Source organism: Leptopilina heterotoma, unplaced genomic scaffold, assembly GCF_015476425.1.
Source record: "Leptopilina heterotoma isolate Lh14 unplaced genomic scaffold, ASM1547642v1 Lhet_209, whole genome shotgun sequence".
Taxonomy (NCBI): Eukaryota; Metazoa; Arthropoda; class Insecta; order Hymenoptera; family Figitidae; genus Leptopilina; species Leptopilina heterotoma.
In genome coordinates this window covers 61474-78697 of record NW_025110924.1, presented here as the reverse complement: position 1 = coordinate 78697, position 17224 = coordinate 61474, and the positions used below count along the sequence as shown (strand labels likewise).

Here is a 17224-nt window from a genome sequence, read left to right as displayed (position 1 = left end):
GTTGAAGTATAATAAAAAATGTTAAAGTTGTTAAAAAATTGATTCTATTTTATGATACATTTTTCATACATATTAGTTTTTCATACGATTTGTACGATTAGTTGTTAAAAATAAGAAAAAAAAAGTATAAAATTTACGAATAAAAAGTAATAAAAATAATGAACGATGTTGACAAAACTGATAAGCGTGTAAAGAATGAATATCAAGGAAAAATACATTTTGTGAAGATACATAATTCTTAACCAAATAATTCAATTATATTTTGAGTTAAATATGTTTTTCCTTGGGATTACTGGAGGAAAGAAAGCATTGAAATTAGAAGAATCTGCTAAAATTAAAACCTACAATTAGTGTTAATTTGTAAAATATAATATATTTATTTTTGAAAGAAAACATTTTTTTTCGATGTAATAAATAGTGAATTTTTGCAATGCGCAAAAAAATTTTTAGAGATTAAAAGTAAAAATGTTATAAACCTATGAATGTCAAAGTAATAAAAAATGTTAAAGTTATTAAAAAATTGATTCTATTTTATGATACATTTTTTATACATATTAGCATGAATTTTTGTATTTCAATAGTATATCAGTAAAAGTGTTGAAAGAAAGTATATTCGTAAGAAAACCAATCATGGACTATCGAAGAAAATTTTTGACAGGGCTTGGTTTGATTTTGATCCTGCTCGTCGGGAAAATTTCAATTATTACGGAAAATAATGTAAGTTTAAGAATAAAAAATTCTATTTAAAATATTTATTCATTATTTTTATTCCGTATACGTGCATTTCTTATCGAGAAACAAAATAAGATAATTTCGATTTTCTTAGACTAAAAAACAGATTGTATATTTTAATTATTTTATTAATTTGGTAAATAATAATACTTTCAGAAATAAATGAATAATAAAAATAATTAATCAAATTTGTATCAAAACTGCGTTTTTAAATTAAAAATAATTTAAAAATAATATTTTTCTATAAATGATATCATAACTTCATATTGTATCTGTTACTTGCATGTTGCATAAATGATAAGATTTAGAGTTAGAAAATAAAGAAAGCAATAAAAGAATTTTTTGTAAATTTAATAATTTTTTGCAAATTAAAAAAAATATTTATCAAGCCGTCGTGAAAAGTTAGTATAATTTTGTTAAAAAAAATAAAAAAGCGATTGCTTTTTACGACTCTACGGTTACGATTAGGAAAAAAGTTTTTCTAAAAAATATTCTAGATAATTTTATTATCTAATTTTTGCATTCCCAAAAATTTTAGTTTTTTAATGTTCCTTTTCTAATGAACTTTATTCAATTATAAAAATATTTTTAATAACTTTAGCAAGTTTTAACATAGTTTGATTAAACTAGGTAAAGAAAAGTTTTTGGGGTCGCTGAATAAGAATCCGAAGTCAGATTTTAAAAATTCAAAATGGCGGATCCAATATGGCGGATATTTTTAAAAATTAATCGGATTTGCTTGAAACTTGTTACTCGGGGGGTTTTTGGATCGCTGATTACGAATTTGAAGGACAGATTGTCATTATTAACTAAATTAACAAAAATCAAAAGTCCAAGTCAATTTCTCTATCGGGAGTCATAAGGAATAAAAACAAATTTTTGTATGATTTCTAAGTTTGTTATTTTTTTAATGAAAATGCGAATATTACAGGTAGAAAAAACGGAAATAAACCCACTGACATTTGAAAATGATATTTGCACGATTTACGATAATTTATCAGTAATTAATTCTATGCTTTTCGAAAAAGAGTACAAGCCGTTGATAGTAATTATTGCAGATAAATTTATTGACGGTATAAACAGAGTAAGAAATTTGAGTGAAAGCAAAAGAATATTAAATGATGCTGGGATCCAGAACAACCCTTACTACAGTCTATTATACCAAACTGTATCGGAAAACATCTATCTATTCCAAGCCAACGACACATATTATTTCGTTTATCCAGTTGACTTTCAAGACAATTTTTTGACCATATATTTCCAATGGAAGTTATTACATAACAATTTAGGTATTATCTTCCATTTTTTTGATGTAAAGAAAGAGTTTCCTTTCTTTGATGATATTTTCATTCCATTACAACCAAGCTGCACCAATTGTCCTCTTGTAAAATATATAAATGAAAAACTACAAAAAGGCGAAAGCTTCTCGGAATTATTCGAGTTGCGGAAACAATTATTTAGAGAACAAAAAACAAAAAACTTAACCTTTACGCCATTCGATAATGATTACATTTGTACTTGGATGGGATTCAACAATAATTCTCAAAGCTCGCGTTCTTTAATGCGTTTTAATTCATTACTAGAACAAATTCAAAACAATAGCGCGAATGTAGAAAAAAGTAAAAGAAGAAGAACTGTAGAAAGAAGTTTAAGTTGCTTTCAGTCAAGATATCTGTATTTTAGGATTAGTGAGCATTATGTACAAAATTTTCTAATTACAAATGGCTATTTAAATTGGATCAATAGGACTATTTCTTCATTGAGGGGCAATGATGTTTCATATGGTGGTCTTTGTGAAAATAAACACAGAATAGAAATACTTAAATTCTTTTGTTTTATGAAAGATATATCAGATGTTACATCTCACTACATACCAGCGTGGACAGAAGCTCTAAAAAAACTTGTTACAAAACCATTAAGTATCATATTAAAGTGGTATAACTTGGCAAGATACTTCTATACAGATGAATATATTATAATCGTAGATCCAATTGTCTCCATTATTAATACAATTTTCCATAGAGCTCTAGAAGAATTTAAACGTTTAAATGATAAGCTGAATAATACCAATGAGAAAAGGGATATTTTGGTAAGTTTTTAGCCTACAATGTAAAATTTTTTTTTTTTGATATTTTATTCATTGGAAAATAATTTTTTGGCCTTGTAAATATTAAAATTTTTCACTGTGTGTGCATAGTAAAATTAAAAGTACCAAACATAAATAGTAATTCTAAATATTCCTTGCCTACAGAGTAGAATTACTGATTACAAATATGAAACTTCGTACATTACAATCTGCACAATTTACGAACATTGGAAAACTATTGATGATCTAGTTCTTGAGGTGAAATCCAACAGATTAGTGATAATTGTGGCAGATAATATGAGAACAGGGATTGCAACTGTTAACAAAATAAAAACTAGTAGAGTAGTACCAAAAGTAAGGCGAGAAGATCTTCATTATTCCGAACAGTTCCTGTACGATGTGATTATGAAAAATATTTATTTGGTTCAATGATACTTATTATTACGTCTACCCAACGACTACCAAAAGACAAGGAAACCCATTGATTGGCTATTTCGAATACAAAATGATTAAAGATTATTCAAATGTTGTATTTTATTTTGTAAAATTTGAGCGTTATTTTTCTCTTGGTAAAAAATCTGATCCTTATGACAATAATTTGGTTATTTCTGCACTACCAAATTATTGTGACAAATCTTCAGGAAATTGTAAGACGCGCTTTATAAATCCCGCATATTTAATTAAAGTTCATCAAGATTTTTTTAAGCGCTTTCCAAAATATTTTTCTTTATGCACTTCTTTTTACAGTAAATTGCCAAAATTTATAAATAATCACAATTCAAATTATAAAAACAGAGACTACGTTAAATACTCTAAAACATTTTATGACTTTGTGAAACAACAACAAAATTCTTATGACACGAACTATTTATTTAATGGTTTACCGTGCTTATCTTCGAGAAACTTAAATAATAGATCTGATATTAATTTTAGCATGACTGGATTAAATGATGTACTTGTTTTTAAGAATTTAATAAATTCTGCTTATAAGAACATAACATCAATAAATGAAAGAAATAATACGAATTTAGCATCTCTTTGTAGTAAGAAAGAAATTTTTAAATTTCTTAAATTCTTTTGCTTTTTAAAAATAAATTATATTGAAGGCATGCTAAAAGTTATTGATCAGAAATCTTATAAAATTAGCTACATGAAAAGTATTGTTAAAAATGAGAAAAATACTGTAACCGAATATTTGTTAAAGACGAAGGATTGGATAGAGGAATTATTATCAATGCAACACTTTGATTATATGTATAATGAGATTCAACTGTTTATAAAATCAGACACTCTTTACTCCGAAATACCAAAAATTTTCTTAAATGGTACTGATTTGTCTAACAAAATCTATTCGATTGTTAAAAACAAGACGATTTCTTCAACATGCAATAAATCATAAATTTAGAGATATAAGAAAAATAACATTTATAATTTTATAATTTATAATTTCTTATTCATTTTAATGCTCTTGATATACTGCAAGTTTCTTTGAAGCATTAACATTATTTTTTTTATTATTGTAAAAAATATCACAGAAACTATTAACTTAACAAATCTTATACATTTATTGAAAAACAAAAAAAAATCTTCAAAGAATACAAGATTTCTTTTCTTTTCCAATTTAAAGCCTATTATGACAATAGAATTAATTTTAAGCAACAAATTGTAAAATATTTAAATTAATAAATAATTAAAAAATAAAATGTTTAATTATTCCGTATTCTAATTAAAAAAAATATTTTTCTTCAATTATAATTTTTATTTTCTAAAAAAGTAAAATTTTTATAAATAAATAAATATTGTTTAAAATGAGAAAAACAAAAAAATCTATGAAATTAATAAAAAATTAAAAAATTAAATAAAAAATTTTGAAATAATTTTCTACTATTAGTGCTAATTTCTGAAATAAAAATCTTTTTTATTTTTGAAAGAAAAGTACAATTTTCTTTTTTGTAATAAATCGTCAATTTTCGCAATGCGCAAAAAAAGTTTTTGAGATTAAAACTTTAAAAGTAAAAATGTCATAAACTTATGAATGCCAAAGTAATAAAAAATGTTAAAGTTGTTAAAAAATTGATTATATTTTATGATTTTTTACGTATATAAGCATGCATTTTTCTATTTCAATAATATATCAGTACAAGTGTTGAAAGAAATAATTATATTCAATAGTAAAGCAAACATGGACAATCGAGGAAAATTTTTGACAGGGCTTGGTTTGATTTTGTTCCTGCTCGTTGGAAAAATTTCAATTATTACACAAAACAATGTAAGTTTAAGAAATAATTTAAAAATAATATTTTTCTTTAAATAATATCATAACTTCATATTGTTTCTGTTACTTGCATGTTGCATAAATAATAAGATTTAGAGTTAGATAATAAAAAGAGCAATAAAAGAATTTTTTTCTAAATTTAACAATTTTTTGTAAAAAAAATTATCAAGCAATCGTAAAAAGTTAATAATTTCTTTTTTTGAAGAAATCACAAAACGATTACTTTTTATAACTCTGTGCTTACGATTAGGGTACAGTTGTTTTTCTAAAAAATATTCTAGAATATATTAATTTCTAATTTTTATATTCTGAAAATTTTTTATAAATGTTTGTTTTCAAATGAACTAAATTCTATTGAAATATAAATTTATAAATTCTATAAAAAAATATGTATTTACATCTAAGGATGCATCTTAAAAATTTGTGACTGTTTCTGAAAATGAGTATTTTACAGGTAGAAAAAAAAAAGGAAATGAAGTCATACACGTTTAAAAACAGTATTTGTTCTATTTACGATAATTTTTTAGGAACTGATTCCGTGCTTTTCAAAAAAAAGTGTAAGCCGTTGGTAGAAATTGTATCAGATAAATTTCTTGATGGTATAAACAGAGTTAGAAATTTGAATGAGAGCAAATGAATATTAAATGATTATGGAATCAAGAATAACCCTCATTACAGTCAATTATATCATACTATATCGAAAAATATCCATCTAATCAAAGCCAACGACTCATATTATTTTGTTTATCCAGTAAACATTCAGGACCATTTTTTGATCATAAATTCCCAAAAGAAGCTATTAAAAGACAATTTAGACATTACCTTTCATTTTGTTAACGTAAAGAAAGAGTTTTCTTTTTTTTGAAGATATTTTAGTTCCACTAAAACCAAGTTGCACCAATTGTACTCTTCTCAAGTATGTAAATAAAAAACTACAGAAAAATGAAAGCTTCTCAGAATTAATCAAGTTACGTAAAAAATTATTTGGGGAGAAGGAAACACGAAACTTATCCTTTACCGTTTTTGATAATGATGACATTTGTACTTCAATGGGATTCAACTTTAATTCTCAAAGCACGAGTTCCTTAATGCGTTTAAACTCATTATTCGAACAAATTTAAATTAATAGCGAAAGTGTAGAAAAAAGTAAAAAAAGAACAATTGTGGAAAAAAGATTAATTTGCTTTCAGTCAAAAAATCTAGAAGTGAAATTAGATGTATTTTACCGAAATATTAAAAATCAACTTTATCTCAATGATTTTATGATTACGATTGATTATTTAAATTGGATCAATAACACTATGTTGAAAAGCAATGATATTTCATGTGTCAGTCTTTGTGAAAATGAACACGAAATAAAAATGCTTGACTTATTTTGTTTTATAAAAGAAATATCAGATATTACATCCTACAACATAACAGCTTGGATAGATACCCTACAACAACTTGTCGCAAAATCATTGATAAGCAAATTAGATTGGTTTAACACCTTAATGATATACTATAATTATGAATATACTATGAGCGAATATCAAATTTCCTACGCACTCAATTTTCTCAAAGGGGAAATGCTAAATGTAAGTGAAAATTGGACTGATGTAATGACTACTACTTATGATCTTGTTGAGGATTTTCTGGTAAGTTTTAAACCTGTAATGTATAAATTATAAAATTTTATGGATTATTAGTATAGGAAATGAATAGTAGTATCTAGAAAACTAATAGTATCTAAAGTATTGAGAGAGGACTATACAAAAATAATCTAACATAAATTTTAATTCTAAATATTCGTTGCTTACAGAGTGTAAATAATAGTAACAACTACGAACCTATGAACAATACAATCCTTACTATTTATGAACATTGGGAAACTATTGATGATCTTTTTTTTTATGTAAAGTTCAAGAGACTAGTGATAATTGTGCCAGATGATATGAGAGCGGGGATAAAAATAATTGTTGACCAAATAAGAGCTAGCAGAGTAGTACCAACAGTAAAGCGAGAAGATTTTCTTAATTCAGAACAGTTTCTGTACGATGTAATTATGAAACATATTTATTTGGTTCAATCTAATTATACTTATTATTACGTCTACTCATCGACCACAGACAAACATAAATACTGAAAATTAAGGCTAAACAATATTAACAAAATAAAATAAAACTTTCGAATAATCATCAATCATCTTGTACTTCAAATAACCAATCAGTGGATTGGTTATTTGGAATACAAGATGATTAGAGATTATTCAAAAGTTGTATTTTATTTTGTTAATTTTTCGAATTATTTTTCACCTAATGAACCAAGTAGTATAGTATTCATTACAATGATTTGGTTATTCCTGCGCTACCAGATTATTATGACCAAACTTCAAGAAATTGTACATTTTCTAATTGCTTTCCAAAATATATTTTTTTTACATGCTTTAGATGACAATAATTTGACAAAATTTGTGAACAATTACGATGAACCAGTGCAGCCAGATGATTAAAATAACAAATTTTAAAACTTCTCTTATTTATCTTCAGAAATCTTTAAACTAATCTAATAGTAATTTATTTAATAAAAAAATGCAATTATTCTCAAAAAATATTCGAAATTCAATTATTTTCAACATCTAGTATTTTCATAAAATTTCGTAAAAGAATTTAATTATTTAATTTAAACAAAAATTGATAAAATTCAATTACTTTCATAAATAATAAAATTTCTATAGGAATTCACATAATTTAGAATATCATTTTCAAAAAAATCAATTCTAAGCAAGAATTCAATTATTTTCATAAATAATAAAACTCATCGAAGAATTTCAATTACTTTTAATACTATTTTAAATTAATTAATCGAGAAAATCTATTATTTTCACAAATAAAGTTTTCCACAAGAATTCCATTGTTTAGAATAAAATTTCCATAATATTTATTATATTTCGAAAAAATTAATTATTTAAAATAATTTTTATAAAATTCTTATGAAGAATTCAATAATTTTCAAAAATAACAAAATTTTTCACAGAAATACAATTATTTTTAAAAATTTTAATAAAATTTTTCGCAATAATTCAATTATTTTCAAAAATATCATAATTTTCCACAGAAATTCAATTCTTTTTAAGCATTTTAATAAACTTTTTTGCAAGAATTCAATTATTTTCATAAATAATAAAATTCTTCACAGGAAATAAATTATTTTTAAAAATTTTAATAAAATTCTTTGCAAAAAAGTAAAAATAAATTCTTTATTATTTATGAAAATAATTGAATAATTATTCAAATATTTTCATAAATAATAAAATTCTTCGCAGGATTTCAATCATTTTTAATACAATTTTACAGGAATTGCTAAAAAAATGTAATTATTTTTAAAAATTTAATTCCAGTTCCTCGAAAAAATTAATAATTAAAAAGAATTCAATTATTTATAAATAATTTCTCAAAAGAATTTTTTTATTTATCTTCAGAAATATTTAAATTAATCAAAAAAATTTCTTCAGATTTTGGTTATTATTTTTTCTAATAAAATATGATAAATGAAATTGAATATCACAAACAATTTTGAAGAAATAAATTAATATTGTTGTGTTTGAATCTGTACGATTTACAAGTTTTGAACGTTTAAATGAATTAAAAAAAAATTTTATATTTAGAATCTTTATAATTAATTTTATTCACAGTGACACAAAATATTATAATAAAAATTTAATTTAAAGAAGAAAAAAAATTTCCTTCATTTGAACGTTCAGAACTTTAGGATCATCAATCTGTTCGCAGTTTGAAGTTAGTTTTTGTTTGTTTCTCAACTTTTTTAAATAAATTTTCTCTTTTAATGTTTTGAATTTCAAAAATTAATGCACTAAAAATTACTAAATTCTTGCAAAGTTTTTATCTAAAATTTTTCAAATAATTAGTCATTTGACGAATGTTATTAAAATTTTTTTCAAACAATTGAATTCTTTCGAGAAAATTTAATTGAAAATTGAAAATAATATTGAATTCTCGCAAAAAATATTATTATTTATAAGAAGAATCGAATTCTTTCCAAGAATGTTATTAAAATTATTGAAAATAATTTAATTCTTAACAAGAGTTTTATTAAAATTTTTTTAAAATAATAATTGAATCTTTTCGTGAAATTTTATTAAAATAGTTTGGAAAATAATTAAATTCCTGCGATGAATTTTGCTGTTTATAAAAATAATTGAATTCTTCCAAAGAATGTTTTATTAAAATTTTTAAATCATAAGAATGTGAAGAACAAAAATTATAATTTATCTTTAAAAAATGGTTTATTTATATTATTTAAATGTTTATAAATATTTCCATTATTACTTGATATACACGCCCTTGGCAAAATTTTCAAAAAATCTTCAATTTTTTACAATATTTCTTCAAATTCTTCAAATATCGCAGATTACTTCAATTTTCTTTAGATTTGAAGAAAAATTTTCCAATCTGGCAGCACTGCCGATGAACATTATAAAAGCATTGTTAACTAATTTAAAATCTCTTTGGAGGAACAAAGAAATTTTTAAATTTCTTAAATTTTTTTATTTCTTGATACTAAATATCTCCTTAAGTGGAGATTATTTACGTGCAAAAAAGTATATTTTAATAATAATAGAAAAAAAAATATTTTTCTAAGTTTTAAGAAACGGTAAAATTAAAAAAGCGAAACAAAAGAAGAATTTTTTTTATTTTTAAATGAAAGCCATTTATGACAACAAAATTAATTTTAAGCACCAAATTGTAAAATATTTAATTTATTAAATAAACAAATAAAATTTTTAATAATTCTGCATTTTTGCTTATTCTAAAGTTCTGAACGTTCAAATGAACGAAATTTATACATTTCTTCTTCAAATTAAATTTTTATTATAATAATTTTTCCCCACTATAAAAAAAAATTAATTATAAAGTTTCTAAATGTAACATTTAATTTCTGAACTTTTGTTGTAATCGGCAATTGAGAAAGTATTTTGAATAAAAAATTTTTCGTTCATTTCAACGTTCAAAACTTGTGGATCATTATTTTTATAGACAAATTAGCAATTTCTTGTCAACAATATCTAATAATTACCTTTTTTTTAAATTCCTTTCCTATAATAATAATTACCCTTGTAATTTAAAAAATACTTTTAACCAATTATAAATTTTATTTTTCAAAAATATTAATTTTTTTTCCGAATTCGCAACTATTAATTATGTTTAGAATAAAAAAATTGTATGAAATTTATGAATAAAAAGTACTCAAAATAATGGAAAATGTTGAATTTTAAATTAATCACAAGGATCACAAGTGAAATGCAAAATCAATAAAAATTAACCTTTTTTTTAGAGATTTTTTTTTAATTTTCCCAAAACTCATAACTATAGTGAAAATAAAAAAAACATTTTTTTACCACTTTACTTTTTTACTGTTCAGAAATTTAATTTTGTTGAAAAAAATGGCAATGAAAAATACATTTTTAGAAAATAAAAATTTTTTTATTGACTGATAAATATAGTTATTGGTGTGTATAAATAAATCCAACGATTAGAATTGAAATTTAGAGTAATCTATATATGGAGAAGTGAAAAAGAATGTAAAAAGAAGTTTGGCTTGCAAGGACGGTCAAGTTTGTTCGAAGTACTTCGAGCGTGACTCCCTTGTACTGATTCATCTCAGGCACGCGAGAAAAGAGGACTTATCTATTAAGTCCGTTTGCTCGCGAATCGTTCTATTTCTATTTCTAGCAGGCCACGATGACCATTTTGTCTGTTTGTGCCTACTAATAGCAGCCTACCTAAGGTCCACTTATAGCTTGCCCTCTCATCTCATAATAATTCTCATCGCAATTTTCCCTTTTACTTTTCCTACGAAAAATATTTCTCATCAACAATAATTCTTTCTATTATTAGTATATATATTTAGTCTTCTTATTTTTTTTTATTATTAATTTTCCATTTTTTAATTTGATTTTTTTTATTATTATTATTAATTTTCCATTTTTACTATTTTTCTATTTTTTATTGTTACTATTATTCATTATTACTATTATTTATTACTACTATTATTTATTATTACTATTATGTATTGTTATTACTATTATTGTTGCTATTATAATTATTGTTACTATTATTTATTATTATTATTGTTGTTGCTATAATAATTATTGTTACTATTACTTATTATCATAATTATTTTTGTATGGAAATTGTTGGTAATTTTTTTTCTCGAAATACAATTTATAAATTAATATCAAAATATCTAAAATATAATTTTTTTCTGTAATTTAATTTAATTTAGTATTAAAAATTTTATTTTCTTTAGAAGTTATTCAAATTTTGTATTTTTTTTTAAAGCGGTCTGTAAAAATGTAACTTTGCTCGAAAATTTAAGGGCGAAAATATTAAAATTTACACTTTATTTCTATTAAACTGATTGGCTAAAATTATTCATTTCGAATTATTAAAATAGAAAAAACTTTTAAAAAAATTTTCGATAAACTTTGTAAAACTTTTAAAATTTATTTTGTTTTTGTTTTTTTCCGCAAAAAAAAAGAAAATATGGAAATTTATGTACTTTATGCTTTTCTAGTGTCTCCTTTAAATTTTCATGACATCTTAATCGCGATAGTTATTTTCGCCAAGAATTTGGCAGGGCAAATACTCCAAGAGTATTTTCGTATAATGCTATTAACCTCAGTGCCTGTGTCAAAGCTTTTTCCCTATCTACATAGTCAATTCTATTATGCAATAAGTTTTGTGCAAAAAAAACACTCTTCTGACCTACATTTTAATTTGATTCGTCATCAATTATTTATAATAAAAAGAAAATAGACTGCGGAAATGCCTTTTTTTATTTATAACGAAGAGAAGTAATAACCATCAACAATAGTAATAGAAATAAAAATAATACAATAATAATAATGATAATAAAGAAAATAAAAATAATTATAACAAAAATAGTCGAAATAAGAATAGAAACATTTTAATAATAATAAATAATAAATAAGTAATAATAATAATAATAATAATAATAATAATAATAATAATAATAATAATAATAATAATAATAATAATAATAATAAAATATTAAGGGTATTTGAACCATTATGACGTCACAATTTTAGAACACATGCTTTGCACAAATTGTGACGTCATAATGGTTCAATTGCCCTTAATAACAAAAATAATCAAAGTAAGAATAAAAAAATTAAAATAATAATAAATAAGTAATAATAATATTAATGAAATGAAAGATGAAAATAGTAATAACAAAAATAATCAAAATAAGTATAAAAAAAATAATAATAAAAAAAGTAATAATAAAAATAACAATAAAAAGATTAATATTTTTATTTTATTTTTTTATTTTATTTTTTTATTTTATTTTTATCAACAATATTGCGATATTTATTATTTTATTATTATAATTATCGGCACTTTGACTACAATAAAAAAAAATTAAATTTTTCTTCTAAAAACAAGTAACAATTGAAACACTATAGCAATCGATTGATTAAATTTCGTTAGTAATTCCTAGAAACCTACTTTCGCGAAGAGCCAAAACAGGGGTTGTGTGTCCGTCCTTCCGGTTTCCGGAGCCCATCCTCATAACACCGATCACGTATTAAATTTCCGGCGATAAACAATCATTGCGGCGTCAAAATGTGTACATATACTGAGACAAGTATTATGCGCGAACAAAAAAAAAAAAGAAAAAAAAAAGAGTACATTAAAAATAAATAAAAAATTTTCTAAGCAATAATTTTCTAAACACTTTTTCTCCATCACGATTTTCTGATAATATTTATACTGAAACTATTTTTAGAACAAAAACTGTGATAAAATTCGATAAAAATTTCATTACAAAAATAAACCGAATAAATAAATAAATGAGAGCTAAAAATAGAAATTAATAAATTGAACCGAAAGTAAAGTAATAAAAATACGCAAAAGTAAAATAATAAAAATACGCAAATGTAAAATAAGAAAAATATTGCAAAAGTAAAATAATAAAAGTACCAAAAATAAAATGAGAAAAATACCAAAAGTAAAATAATAATAAATAAAAAAAAATACCAGAAGTAAAATAATAAAAAAATCGCAAAAGTAAAAAAATAAAAAGAATAAAAATACCAAAAATAAAATAATAAAAATGCCAAAAGAAAAATAATAAAAATAAAAAAAATACCAGAAGTTAAATAATAAAAAACCGCAAAAGTAAAATAAGAAAAATTCCAAAAGTAAAAAAAGAAAAATATCAAAAGTGAAATAAAAACTGTGAAAATAATAAAAAATAAATAGTGATAATAAATAAATAAAATTTCCCAATTAAAATCAATAATTTGAACTGAATATACAGTTAGTTAAGACTATTTTGCGAGATAGTGTATTATATGTAATATAGAAAAAAAAGAAAGAGGAAAAAAACCCTTGGTGAAGAATAAGCGTTTCCTGGGCATCTTTCTAACCTTTTAAGGCTGCTGGGATGACTGCGTGACGTTTAAGAGCACTTTAATTTATAGTGAGCCAAGGGAAGATGTGCATTTGAAGCGAGATATTTAAACTGAAAATTTTGCAAGATGACGCAGCACAAAAGTCGTTGTTATGTTTTATGAGTAAAGGGTCGCAAAGTAATCACTTAACCCATTAAGTTGCAATAATATCAATGTTTGCCACGCAATTGTTAAAAAAAAAGTAACAAACCGAAAAGAAAAAAAAAGAAAAACGAATTCTTTCTCTCCGAAAAAGTGGAGGGAAAATAAAACTTTTGCAAAAAAATATTTTGTTTTAATAGTAAATTAATAGTTACTTAATATTTACTTAATAGTTTTTTAATTAGTTTCTTAATATAATTACACTGAAAAATAAATTTACTTAATTCAAATAAAATTACTTGTCTATGTTTTAAATTAGTTAAAAATTAATTGTCTACGTACAAAATAATTTGGCAGTGCTTATCACATTCTTATAATTATTATAATAAATGTAATAATTATTAATTACTATCGTAAATGTTACAGTTCCATTTATTATTTTGCAAATTAAAAAATTTTATATTTTCAAATATAAACATTAATTTTTCAATAATTTCAGATTCAAAATTTAAAAAATTCACCTATTAACTACATAATTAACTAATGTTAATTATTTTTAAAAATGTTAACAACATTTTTCGCAAAAATTAAAATATTTAAAAAAAATTTTTTAAGATAAGAATTAAGTTATTTTTAAAAATTTTAATAAAACAGTTTTCGCAAAAATTCAATTATTTTCAAAGATTTTCATAAAATACTTTGCAACAATAATTGAATTATTTTTATAAATAACAACATTTTTCAAAGGGATTCAATTATATAAAAAAAATTTATAAAACTCGTTGCAAGAATTCAATTATTTTCATAAATAATAAAATTTTTCTCATGATTTCAATTATTTTTAATACTATTTTAAATGAATTCTTCGAAAGAATTGAGTTATTTGCTAAAATTTTATAAAAATTCTTGGAAAGAATTCAATTATTTTCACAAATTTTAATAAAATTGTTGGCAAAATTTTAATTATTTAAAAAAATTATCCTCAATTCAATGATTTTCAAATATCTACTGTTTTAATAAAATTTTCAAAAAGAATTTAATTATTTATAAAAAATTTAAATAAAATTTAATTATTTTCACAAATAATAAAATTCTTAAAAGGATTTCAATTATTTAAAAAAATCTAATAAAAATTCGTTGCAAGAATTCAATTATTCTACTAAATAATAAAATTCTTCACACGATTTTAATTATTTTTAATACTATTTTAAGTAAATTCTTTCAAAGAATTCAATTATCAATTATCAATTATTTTCAATAATTTTTTATAAAGAATTCTACTCTGAATTCTATCAACAAGTTTTTAAATAATTGAATTCTTTTGACGAATTTTATTAAAATTTTTAAGGTGAATTTCATTTTTCCAAGAATTTGATAATAATTTGAAACAATTATTTTAAAAAATTTTAATAAAACATTCTTTGGAAGAATTCAATTATTTTTGTAAACAGTAAAGTTCATCGCAGGAATTCAATTATTTTCAAAACAATTTTAATTAAATTTCACGAAAAGATTTAATTATTTAAAAACATTTTTAATAAAATTCTTGTTAAGAATTAAATTATTTTCAATAATTTTAATAACATTCTTGGAAAGAATTCGATTCTTCTTATAAATAATAATATTTTCTGCGAGAATTCAATATTATTTTCAAATTTTTATTAAATTTTCTCGAAATAATTCAATTATTTGAAAAAAATGTTAATAAAATTCGACAAATGAATAATTATTTTCAAATTTTCGGATAAAAACTTTGCAAGATTTTAGTAATTTTTAGTGATTTATTTTTTAAAATTCAAAACATTGAAAAAGAAAATTTATTAAAAAAGTTGAAAAGCAAACATAAACTAACTTCAAACTGCGAACAAATTCAAACAGAACAATATTAATTTATTTCTTTAAAATTGTTTGTGAAATTTAATTTCATTTGTCATATTTTAGAAAAAATTATAACCAAAATCTAAAGAAATTTTTTTGATTAGTTTAATGATTTCTGAAGATAAATAAGAAAAGTTGGAAGATTTTGTCTTTTTAATTATCTGGCAGCACTGAATTTGGGTAGGTGATCACTTTTTCTAAAAACTATTTTCTAATCCTTTTTGTCTTAAAAAAAGCGATTTCTAATGAAATGTGTTTTCTAAAATAAGTTTTTCTAAAAAGTTATGATTTCTAATATTTATTTTCCTAAAACTCGTAAAATTCCATAATTTTGATAAAAGTAAGAAAATTGTTTTAAAAAATTAAGATTAAGAAATAGAAACTATTTTGCATATTTTCTGTTTCTCATAATCAGAATTCTGTTTACAAAATTATAAGTTTCTTTTTAAAAAAGTAGAAAAAATTTTATAAAATTAATATTTATCACAATTTGTTAAGAAAATTCTGTTCTTTTTTGAAAAAAAAAATAATTTGCATCATTTTCATACAAATAATTTTAGTATTTTCTCAAAATTATTAAAACTATTAATATTATTAGGAACACCAATAAAATTAAGGCAACCAATAAAATTGAAGTGATTAATCATTAAAGCTAACATTAATTGAAGCAACAAATAATTAAGACTATCAATAATTAAATCGAATTAATTGAAGCAACAAATAATTAAGACTATCAATAATTAAATTGAAGCAATCAATAATTAAGCCTACCAATAATAATTGAAGCTACCACAAATTCAAGTTATTGATAATCATTATAATAACCAATAATTGAGGCCAAAAATAATTATGGTAACCGATAATTAAAGCAATCAATAATTTAAACAACTTATAATTGAAGGTAGCTTCAATTATAATTAAAATTAATTAAGGCTAATTAAGGCTACCAAAAATTAAAGCTACCACTAATTAAAGCAATTAATAATTATTAAAATAACCAGTAATAAAGTCAACCAATATTCGAAACACATTGAAAAATGATTTAAAAATCCATATACCAACTATGTGGAAAAATTCAATCAGATTTCTGCCAATAATGTTTGGAAAAAAAAATTTCCCCCCAAACAAAAGAAGAAGAAAAAAAACATTACTCTTTAAATCAACTGAATTCACGTCCGATGTAAGGTAACGAATTGCGCAAAGTGCATCCTTGACCGTATCCAGCGGTTGGCGACCCTGGCGGAAGCTGAACGGGAGCTCGTTAAACCTACAGCGAAGAACACTTTCCGCATGCAGAACGATTTAGAATAAAATTTTCCTTCTCTTTAACAGTTAAATGCCAGTTAAAGTCATATTTTAGTTGTATATACTCAGACGTGAATCATTGCCATGTGTATTATGTATTGTATATAGGTATATACGTATGTTATAAAAAATCCAAATCATGCACAATGTTAATTTCACGATATGATGAGAGAAACATATTTTTTTCACATTTACTTTATTTCTGTTATATCATATTCTTGTTTGTATTTATAAACAGACATTTTTTTTTTTTTTTTTGAGAAAAAATTACAATGTTTTATTTTTAACTCAAGAGTCCCGAATATTTTGTTTTGCCGAAAAATTTTTTGTGAAAAGAAATGATTTTATTATTTTAATTTTAAGAGGA

The 17224-nt window shown here is 22.3% G+C and overlaps 2 protein-coding genes across 2 annotated transcripts; both read left to right on the top strand.

Annotated features, from left to right (window-relative positions):
- Positions 1–568: 568 nt before the first annotated feature.
- Positions 569–4501, top strand: LOC122501377. Its single transcript, XM_043610774.1, has 3 exons — positions 569–717; positions 1664–2821; positions 2984–4501. Exons 1-3 carry the CDS (start codon positions 631–633, stop codon positions 3248–3250), a joined length of 1512 nt encoding a protein of 503 aa, XP_043466709.1. The 5' UTR covers positions 569–630; the 3' UTR covers positions 3251–4501.
- Positions 4502–4966: 465 nt separating this feature from the next.
- Positions 4967–7615, top strand: LOC122501368. Its single transcript, XM_043610764.1, has 3 exons — positions 4967–5087; positions 5548–6730; positions 6895–7615. Exons 2-3 carry the CDS (start codon positions 6356–6358, stop codon positions 7216–7218), a joined length of 699 nt encoding a protein of 232 aa, XP_043466699.1. The 5' UTR covers positions 4967–5087; positions 5548–6355; the 3' UTR covers positions 7219–7615.
- The last annotated feature ends 9609 nt before the right edge of the window (positions 7616–17224 follow it).

What these genes read in the sequence shown, in the direction of transcription:
- LOC122501368 (XM_043610764.1), top strand. Translation starts at nt 6,356, where the DNA reads ATGATTACGATTGATTATTTAAATTGGATCAATAACACTATGTTGAAA. An exon ending in ATCTTGTTGAGGATTTTCTG is followed by an intron (nt 6,731 to 6,894) that starts GTAAGTTTTAAA and finishes CGTTGCTTACAG; the next exon opens with AGTGTAAATAATAGTAACAA.
- LOC122501377 (XM_043610774.1), top strand. Translation starts at nt 631, where the DNA reads ATGGACTATCGAAGAAAATTTTTGACAGGGCTTGGTTTGATTTTGATC. An exon ending in CAATTATTACGGAAAATAAT is followed by an intron (nt 718 to 1,663) that starts GTAAGTTTAAGA and finishes CGAATATTACAG; the next exon opens with GTAGAAAAAACGGAAATAAA. An exon ending in ATGAGAAAAGGGATATTTTG is followed by an intron (nt 2,822 to 2,983) that starts GTAAGTTTTTAG and finishes CCTTGCCTACAG; the next exon opens with AGTAGAATTACTGATTACAA.